Source organism: Herpailurus yagouaroundi, unplaced genomic scaffold (genome assembly GCF_014898765.1).
Source record: "Herpailurus yagouaroundi ecotype Mexico unplaced genomic scaffold, PumYag 189, whole genome shotgun sequence".
NCBI lineage: Eukaryota > Metazoa > Chordata > Mammalia > Carnivora > Felidae > Herpailurus > Herpailurus yagouaroundi.
Genome location: NW_024412420.1, coordinates 14006529 through 14016626, shown reverse-complemented (window position 1 = coordinate 14016626; position 10098 = coordinate 14006529). Strand labels below are relative to the sequence as shown.

The window sequence follows — 10098 nt, the reverse complement described above, 5'->3', positions numbered from 1 at the left end:
GCTCCCCACCCCCTCCCCCCCCCAGCTCTCAATCAGACCAACTGTCAGTTAATTAGGTCCCCTCTGAGCTCCAGGGAAATGCACAAAGAGAACCAGGTGAATTAAGCTGAAACTGCCACCTCCCCCTGCCAAGCTCTCCAAACTGCCCTCCAGACCCAAAGCTGCCTAGGCCCTGGACCTCCCCCTCCCCCCATGCCTCCCCTACCTCCCCCCAAAAAGACTTGGCCCACTCTCACTGCTCTGCTGGGTGCCAGCTGCAGCTCAGCAACAAGTGAACACGCTACTTTGTGGGGGGCGGAGCCCTCTTCTCCTCTCCCTCCGTCCACCTCTACCACCTTTGGAGACCTCTGGACCCCCCCCCGCCCCCCCCCCCACCCGCCAAGGCTCTCCAAAGAACTCAGTACTCTGTGAAGAGGTCTGACTCCTGGGACCACCGGTCGCCCCCACCCCCATGTTGTGGCTCTGTGTAGGGCCTGGCAGGGAAGGAGGTCAGCACAAGGCTCTGGTGGCCGGGCCCAGGCATACACGGTGGCACCAGAGAGGGGCAGAGCCTGGGGCCGCGAGGCGGAGGCCTGTTCTGTACAATGGGTCAGTGCACCGCGTTTCTCACTTCCGACCGGCTCCGGCTGGGGCCAGGGCGCAGCGGTCCCGGCGGGAGCCTAGAGAAGGAGGACACCGAGCAGGGTCCAGAGCACAGTCTCCCCGCCCGCGGCCGCTCCCAACGGTCCTGCCCCGGACGCTCGCCGCCTGAACGGGAAAAAGTTGCCCGAGTCTGCAGCGAACTTCACGCGCTGCCCCGCGCCCCCGCGTGTCCGAGGCGGCCCGAGACTCTAGGTCGCCCCCACCTACCCACCCCCGCCCCGGGCCGGTCCGGCCCCGGCAGCGCCCCGCCGCGGGAGGAGCTGCCGGGGGTGGTGCGCGGCCCCCTTACCATCTCCACTTGGCGGGGGTCGAGCTGGCTCGGGGGCGCGGGCACCGAGAACTGGATCTTCTTGCGGTCCTTGGGGTCCATGGCGGGCGGGGTGGCCGGCGGGGCCGGGGTGGGGGGGTGGCGCGCGTCTCGGGGTCCCGGGCTGCGGTCCCGGCTCGGCTTCCCGGCGCTGCTCGGGGCGCGGCGGCGACCGCTGGCTGTGCGCGGCGAGGGGGAGGCGAGCGGCTCACGCTCAGATAAAAATACCGCGCGCGGAGAGGGGAGGGCGCGCGAGCGGGAGGGGGTCGCGCCGGCTCGGAGCGCCCCCGGCTCTCGGCTCCCGGCTCTCGCGCTCGCCCGCCGCGCCCGCTGCGCGGGTCCTCTGGCGCTTGCGGCCTCGGCTTCGGGCTCGCCGGCTCGGGGTCGGTGTCTTTCCCTGAGTCTCGCCTCTCCCTCCTTTCCTCGCTCTCTCCGAGGGTCTCTGTGGGTGTCTCCGCCTTCCTCTCTCTCCCTCCCTTCCTCTCCTCGCGCCTCCGTCTGTCTGTGCCTTTCCCCGTCCCTCCAGGTCTCCCCTCTGGCCCCAGCCTCGGGGTCCCCGGCCCGTCCCCTCGGCCTGGGACTGGCGCCCGGGGGCTTGGTGGGAGGGCTCAGGGGGAAGTGGCCAATGAGCACCGAGAACCGTGTTCTCCCCGGGCCGGGAGGAGGGTGCGGAGTGTGAGCCAGGACCGGGGAGCGGGCTGGGGGCCCCCTGCCGTCTCCCGAGAACTTGAAGCTGCATTATTGATGGAGTCCAGCAGGGAGCATAATGGGGGGAGGCCGGCGGGGCGGGGGGGGGGGGGGGGGGGAGAGCAGGGAGAGGGGCAGCCGGGAGACGGGACTCTGACTTTAACCCCTTCGTGGCCTGGGTCCTTGGAGTTTCACCGGGAGGACTGCGAGGTCCTGGAGAAACTACCACCAGCATGTCACGCTGTGAATGGGGGTGTCCTAGAGAGCCAGCGAGTGTGAAAGAGCTGGTGTGCGTGGGAGGACACGTGTCAGTCATCATGGCAGGGAGTGTGTGTGAGTGCCAGGGGCCCTGTGATGCCTGTAGCTACGGAGTGTGTGTGTGTGGGGGGGGGGGGTCGGTGTGCATGAGTGTGTGTGAGTCTGTGTGAGTAAGTGTGTCAGAGTGTCAAAGATGCGGGTGTGAGTGGCAGGGTGTGGGAAGACTGTGTGCTGGGGGAGGGTGTGGGTGTGGGGGAGGATGTCAGAGACTGTCAAGGTGATGGGCTGGCGTGTGGCAGCTTGCAGAGGGTGGGGGCACTGTATCCACAGCTCTAGCCGGTGCAGAAGAAGGAGATGAAGTTGTGATGGGGGGCGGGGGGATGTGTCCCTGCCCTGATGCACCCTGGGTTCACGTGTCTCCTTTCTCCCCAGCTCTGAAGCGGGGGAGACTGAGCCAGCCCAGGGGGACAGAGTTGGGGGGCTGCCTGTACCAGTACACGTGCCATCACGTGTGTGAGCTTGGTGCATTCAGGAACAGAGCTGGGGGGAGAGGTGTGTGTGCTCATTTCTGAGGTGTGAGCCTCTCTCTTTGCAGAGGTGTTTGTGTGCGTCTCTGGAGGGGAAAAGGGAGGGGCCGGCCCACTGGGTTGGAGTGTCCCTGTTTATCTGTCCAGGCCCTGGGTATCTGTACAGGTCTATGGGTGAGGGTCTGAAAGCTTCTCTGTAGCACTGAGAGGGTGCATGTGTAGATGTGTACATAAGAGTGTGTCTTCCTTCGGGCTCTGTTTGTGTTGGCTGTCTTCTCTCCCGGTCACACTCAGACCTGGAACAGTCAGAAGCACTCCCCAACCCCCCACGCCCCGCCTCCTCCAGCAACTTTTCCACTCCCAGCCCCAGCATGCTGGGTCCTTGGCAGAAGGGTGCAAGAGACCAGAGGAGTCTTGTGAAAGGGGGTCTGCACCCCAGAGTCACCCAGAAGGTGGCAGGAGAGCAGAGTTTTGCTTATGGGAGCTGGAGGTCCTGGCCATTCAGCTCCACTCCCCACAACCTCAGGCCTGGTTCAAATCCTGTATGTTTGTTGGCTTACATGTTTGTCGGGGAAACAATCAGATGCCAGGTTGTGGGCCAGGGGTGTGGGCATCTCCGGCAGCCCATGGTTTGGCCTAGGCCCCTCTTCCAGGTGGGATGTGCTGGGGAGTGGCAAAGACCAGTTTGGCAGTTCCTTAAGAAGGTGAATAAGGAGGTCCTGAAAGTCAGAAGGGGCACAGGAAAGGCACGGCCCAGGCAGTTTACCTGAATGGTCACTGGGCCAAGGTGAAGGTGAGGGGCCTGTGGCTTCCAGTGCTAAAAAAGGTGGGAAAATCCTGGAGCAGGATGAAGGGGACAGAGGAGCACTGGGTGGGTGACAAGGGGACAGGGTCAGGGAGACATCACCACCAGTCACACCTCAGAGCCCATCAGAGTGAGAAGGCCTTGGGGAGCACAGTGGCTGAGGCTCCTTTGATGGAGGGAGGACTCGTTTATGGAGGTTCTGCAAACAGGACCGGCACTCTGGAAGGCCACGAGGGAAATATTCCCCTGACCCAGGCTGGGGCAGCTGGGAAGGTAGACTCCCCTCTCCCTCTCGGCTAGGCTTGGAAGATGGGGTCTTTGCGGTGGAGGGGAGGGTCTTTACCCTTTACCCCAGCCTTTGCCCAGGCCCCCACAGCTCTGAACCTGGGCCAAGAGGGGTGGGGAAGCCTGGCTGACAGAGGAACAGGCACAAGGGACAGACAGAAAGAAAGATGACAGAGACAGAAGGTGAGAGAGAGAAGGTGGGGAGTCAGGAAAAAGTGAAAAGAGACAGAGAAAACACATGTGAGAGATGGAGAGACAAAGGGAGAAAGAAAGCCTCACCATGGAGAGAGGCAGGAGACAGAGAAGGAAAGAGAGTAAAAATAGCTCAGCATTAAGATAATTGCAGCTCACAGCTCTGCCCTCCGTTAGGAATTAAATGAGGTTTTATTACTTTGATTTTTCTCTCCTGGATCCTACGCGACTTCTCAAGAACTTGGGGAAAAGTTTTTCAGGTGGGCGGCCAGGTGGCGGGGGCTGTGTGGGTGACAGAGGAGGAAAGGAAAAGGACTTCTGGGAGCTGGGGGGATGTGGTCAGGGGCAAGGAGTGGGGTAGGACTAGGAAGGATGGGGGACCACAGCGGGGACTGGGAGACATAGCCAGGGTCAGGCACATGGTGGGCGGCTGAGAAGCAAGGGGCCAGGGCGACCTCCATTTCCATTCTCTTTGACTTAGAATTAATCATATGCAAATGAGATGTAAAAATAATGTGCCACTCCTCGGTTATTATTCTTGAGTTAGAAGCACAGGCGGTTGGGTCCAAGAAACAAAATCAAGACCTTGTTTGACTTAACTCTGATTGAACTATGGGTCTTTCCGCTTGGACAGACAAAAATAAGTGTAGCGTAGTGTGTCTATTAATGTGTCATGGGTCTGAACACACTATTTTGAGCCATGTCCTCCTCACACTCTCTCTTCACATCATTGCCTGGTGCTGCCACAGTGCCTGGCAGACAGGAGGCATTACATTCACCTTCTCTGGAAGGTGAATTTGCAAGGGAGGTATAAGGCCTTTGCCTTCCTTCTGGGAGTTGGGAAGAGTGGACAATCGTGGATATTCCCCCCCTTCCCCCAAGCAAGATGTAGTCAGGTGGACAGAACATACACTGGGCACTTGCACAGATCTGGGTAGGAATCTTAGATCTATGACTTACTGTGTTACCTTAGATGAAATTCTTAGCCCCTCTGAGCCTCAGTCTCCTCGTGTTTCAAAGCCCACTTCACATGGTAGCCCTGACGTTTCAATAAGATACGAGTAAAGCCCACAGCCCAGGGCAGCGCTCCGGGTAGGTCTTCAGTCCATTCCAGCTTCCCTGGAGTTCAGAGGTGCAGTTCCCAATAGGGCCAGCAGGTGGCGGAGTCGGCCAGGGTTTGGGCGGCTAAGCTGCTGGCACTGCGGGTCTGTAGTTGGGCATCACACCCGTGACCTTGGCACCACGAAGCTGAGCAGAGCTGGCCGGGTTGGCATATGGCAGCTGGAAGGGAGGCCCCGGAAGCCCTGGGAGGCAACCTTAGAGAAGCCGGGGAACGCGAGCTGGGCATACTGAGACAACTTTCCCTGAGGAAGCTGGTGGTGGGGAAGCGGGAGAGGGAGGAGGGAAGGGGAAACACACCTCTGTGGTCACCAAGAGGAGAGGGCAAGAGCACTCTCAGCCAGGACAATAGTGGTATCAGGACAGATGGGCAATCATCTGAGACATTCATTCACACATTCATTTATTCATCCATTCATCCATCACCCATCCCTTTGCCCACTGAATAAATTCACACTGAGTGCTTTATAAAAGATCAACTTTATTGAATTTGAGTTTGTATTTCTGGGGTGCCTGGGTGGCTCAGTCGGTTAAGCAGCCAACTTTGGCTCAGGTCATGATCTCATGTGGGTTTGAGCCCCACATCTGGCTGTCTGCTGTCAGCTCGGAGCCCACTTTGGATTCTCTGTCTCCTTCTCTTTCTCTCTCTGCCCCTCCCTCATGTGATCTCTTTCAAAAATAAATAAACTTTTTTTTAAATCCTAAAGTATACACTTCTATGCGTTTTTGAGAATTTTACACTTGATCTTAGCCAAAAGACCAAGAAGCGATTGTTTTTGAGAATTTTAAACGACATATGACCACTATCACAACACAGATATAGGACATTTTCATCACCCCAAAATGTTTTATTTTGCGCATCCAAGTCAACCTTCCCTCCTTGTTCACTGGGTGTATCATAACTCTTTGTGTTTTTTTTTAATTAAAAAAAATTTTTTTAATCTACTTAGGGAGAGGGAGAGAGAGAGCACGAGTAGGGGAAGGGCAGAGAGAGAGGAGAGAGAGAGAATCCCAAGCAGGTTCTACATTGTCAGCACAGAGTCCAATGCAGGGCTTGAACTCACGAACTGTGAGATCATGATCTAAGCCTGAACCAAGAGAGGGAGGCTTAACCAGCTGAGCTACCCAGGCGCCCCTATCATAACTCTTAACACAGTATTTTGAGAAGTGCCCTTCCCACCATCTCTTTGCATGGTCCCCTCCCTGCCATAGTGCCCAGAATATAGGAGGCACTGCATGCTGTAGAGGGGACGACTGAGGAACAAATGAACGGACGAATACACAAGTCATAGAAATCGTCAACGGCTGACATATATGGAGCACTTACTCTTCATTGGTCACTGAGCTAGGCCTTTTATATGTATTATCTTATTTAATCCTCATTAATACCATTCCATTTTACAGATGAGGCAAATGAGGCCTAGAACTTTTACCCAGAGCCTGGGTTCCACAGAGGCAGTGTGACTCCAGAGCTCTCACTCTTTACTGCTGCCTTTAATACATTCAGGATGGGCGAGTAGAAGATTGTTTGCATGCACTGGCCCAGGCTTCTCTCTTGCTCAGCATTGGACCGGGTTTCTCTCCAGCCCAGTTTGGGAGGCACGCAGGGGAGGCGGGCTAGCGTGGGGGAGCTGAGATCAATGTGTGGAGGCTGCCCTCTGGTGGCAGATATGAGTACAGCGGAGTCTCTGCTCTCTGGCGCCCCCAGGTAGGATGCTGCTGAGAAGAGTGAGCAAGCAGGCAGCCCACAGTGGGGGCAGCCTCAGCCCCGGGCACCTGGAGACCCCCTGCTCTGGCCACTGCCTGGTGCCCCCCCAGGTGCCAGCTGAGGCTGCCCCCGAAGAATGCCAGCTGCCGGAGCCGGCCGCCTCCTACCCCCTCCACCAGCCCTCACACATACTCCGATCCCGGTCCAGTCGGCTGCTTCCATTCCCTGAAGAAGAGGCCCTAAAGTTAAAACAGCTGTTAATTTATAAACCAATTTTTCCGTGACTGCTTAATAAATCGCCAGCAGCTGCTCTGCCCCCTCCTCCTGCCCAGGCACCCGGCCCTGAGGGCTGCATGGAGAAGCTCGGAGCCGCCAGCCTGCCCCTCCTGCCTCCTTCCCTCAACTCCCCAACTTGCCCCCCATTCTCCTAGGAACTGAGCGTGTGTGGGGGAAACCCCGATGAGCCCATCTTCTCTGGGCTTTGGTGGAGTAGAGAGGTAAGGATGGATTTTCTTTCCTAGTGGGCTTCAGCCTAAAGGCTATCCCTCCCAGTGCCCTGCACACCCCCTCCCCCAGGATCCTCGGGGCTCAGAAGGCAGGTGTCAAAGGTCTTCTTAGGGCTGGGGAGTGAGGGTGTCCAGATTCCCTAGAGGAGTCCCCCTGAGACACTGGGAGGTAAAATGACCCTAGGCTCATCCCTAAGAGCACTGGAATCTCAATTCCCTGTATCAGGGTGGTCCCGCTGACAGTAGCTGACTCCCTGACCCTGCGGTTCTGTCAAGTGTGGGCTGGGATAGCATCCCACTCTGGGGGAGAGGGGGAATGCCCATCCCCAGGATAATGAGAGGAGGGATTGGGGCCTCCCAAACACTCATTTTACCCAACTTCCACTAGCATGTAAAGGGCACCACGAAAATACACGTGGGGTGGGGGCCATGTGGATGACAGGGGTGAGGCCATGTTTTCTTCGCCTCTGCCAGTTGCAGAGTCATCCACCCAAAGGCCTGCTGCTACTGTGAGACCTGACTCCACTGGGCAAGGGGGTCAATCTGGCCATGCCCCTGTAGCCACAAGGAGCTCAGTAGGGAAGGGGGGAGCAGGGCGGTAAAGCACACGAGGTCAGGAGTTCAAATCCCACTCTCCTGCTCACTAGCTGTGTGACCTTGAGCAAATAACTCAACCTCTCTCTTCTTCTCCCCTGTCTCCACCAGTAAAATAGGAATACTAATTATAGAATTGTGAAAATTAAACCAGTTGATGCACATAAAGTGCCTGGCACATAGTAGGTGTTTACAGAGTGACAGTATTATTTTTTCATCCCCGTGCTGGAAAGAGCAGAGACTGGATTTCTTGGATCCCTCACGTCACAAATCTGGGAGTGGAGATGTTCAGGACATTCCCAGAGGAAATGGCAGGTAGGAGTGCTGGGGCCAAATTTAAGAAAAAACAACAAGGATTCCTGAGTAATATGGTTCTGGCTGGACTTTCTCATTCTATTCTTCTCCCATCTCTACCCTCCTCTTCCTCCTGACTCCTGCAGTAGCCATGGCCCTTCCCCAACCTGCTTTTTGGGAAAGAAGGAACAGCCTCCACCCAGCTCTGGAGCCCCCACCTCTCAGAAGAAAGTCCTTCCCAAGGCCTAACTGAAATCCCTTCTATTACTTCTCATGTTCTCTACTCGGCAGGGGCTGCCAGGACCCTTTCTGGCCTCACTCCCAGCAGCAGAGTGGGGAGGCCCAGAGAGCCTGCTCAACTGCTATCACACAAGCTGGGTGTGAGCCTGGCCTTGCTACAACCTCCCTGTGTGGCCAGAGCAACTTAGTCAACCTCTCTGAGCCACGGATTCCCCAGCTGTAGAATGGGGAACATCCCAGAACCTACCTCCTAGGTGGTTGTGAGAGTTAGATATGACATTGCACATGGAGTTCCCAGCACAGGGCCTGGCTCTCAGCAGGTGCTGAGGACATGGCAGTAGAGAGAGAGAGAGAGAGAGAGAGCAGAGTATGGTGGAAAGAACCCAGATGCCAGAGTTGGACTGTCTGGATTCAAATTCCACTCCACTACTCACCACTGAGTGACGTTGGACAGGTCATTTAACCTTCCTGTGCCCCTATTTCTCCATCCATAAAATGGGCACTGTAACAGAGCCTATGTCACTGGGTGGTTGTGAGACCTCTAGAGCTCTCAGAAAGTTCTCCATCTCAATAAATGTTGGCCTGAATTAATTAATAGCAATAAATAGCATTGTTAGTTGCTATTATTATTGGCCCCACTAGAGCACTGATCCCCTTTGGGCTTTGCCCCATCCAGGGGCTTGCTGATGGCAGGTTGGAAGGTGCACAGTACCAGACTGGAGACCCTGGTCCTGGGGACCCCAGCTCAGGGCAGGCCTGCTGTCTCTACTTTAGTGTTCCCTCTTCTGGCATCCTCTGGCTTGGGCACAATCTGGAGGCACAACCCGCTGTCTCCCTGAGTCAATGGTCCTGCAAAGCAGCCAGACCCCTCCCCGTGCCCAGGTCCTGACTACCTCCTGGAAATAAAGCAGATCCCGGGGGCCCACTCAAGCTCAGGACTGCTCTGCCAGGGTGCCAGCTGGTGCCCACGGGGGCGGGGCAGTGGTTTGATCATGTGGAAAGGGAAAGCTGGAGGCTTTCCTGGGTAGCCCCCTTTCCTGTGTGGCCCCCACCAGAGACATGGAAAGACTGGGGCACCCAGGCCATCCTAGTAACTCCCTTCCCCTAGGACAGACAAGGGTGAGAACTAAGCTCCGCCTTTCCAGTGCCTCAGTTTACTCAGCCATCCGGAGGATGGAGTCTTCATTTCTGTCTCCCTGGGGCCCCAAAGGCCTTGGCATTGGCCTCTCACAGCTCCTTGCCCTCTTTCCTTTCTTAAAGAAAACGAGCTCAGCCTCCTCCTTCCCTCACGGATTCTCTCCTCAGAAGCCACCCAGGAGGACACTTAGCCCCGAAGGGGAGGGGAAAAGCCAACCCCATGCTGGAGACCGCCTCTGCAGGGCGTGGGCTGCATCTCCAAGGCCGCCCTGGGCACCAGCCCCGCCCGGGTCGCCCTGCGATCCCCGCCCCTGCCCCTTCCCGCCGCCACTGGCCCTTTAAGAGCCTCTCCGCGCGCTGCCGTCCCGGATCAGCCAGAGAGACCATTAAAATTTTATGCAGAATGAAAATGGGCCAGGTCTCCAGCTTCCTCGCTCCCATCCAATGATTTATTACTCGCAAATACCACAGAACTAATTAGTATAGTAATTAATTAATACGCATTTGCATATTTGCATGTGCAATTAGTGCAGTGGAGTGATTACTGGGAGAATGAGGGGCCCCGGATTGTCAGATGTGAGGGGGAAGTGGCCTGGAAAAGAGTTAGTGGGAATGAACTTTGTAGGGAGCGCGAAGGCGGGGAGGGAGGGGGAGGCGAGCGGGGGCAAGGCGGGGGGCGCCGGGGCGCAGGGGCGCCTCAATGGGGCGCGGAGCGGCCGCGCAGGGGAGCGCCAGACCTGGGCCCGCCCGCGGCCGCAGGACGCCGGTCGGGGGTCGCGACCCGGGCGCCCCCGCCC

At 57.2% G+C, this 10098-nt stretch overlaps 1 protein-coding gene across 3 annotated transcripts in view; it reads right to left on the bottom strand.

Moving 5' to 3' along the window:
- The window catches only part of PPP1R1B (protein phosphatase 1 regulatory inhibitor subunit 1B), a 9412-nt gene extending 7851 nt beyond the window's left edge, over positions 1–1561 (bottom strand). The window contains exon 1 of one of the 3 annotated variants that reach the window (XM_040497392.1): positions 932–1561. In XM_040497392.1, coding sequence (XP_040353326.1) covers positions 932–1012 — 81 coding nt within the window. In that variant the 5' untranslated portion in view covers positions 1013–1561. Of the gene's footprint in view, positions 1–525; positions 551–610; positions 781–931 lie in introns of those variants that run through there. The other 2 variants (XM_040497393.1, XM_040497394.1) reach the window with 2 other exon arrangements.
- Between the last annotated feature and the right edge of the window lie 8537 nt (positions 1562–10098).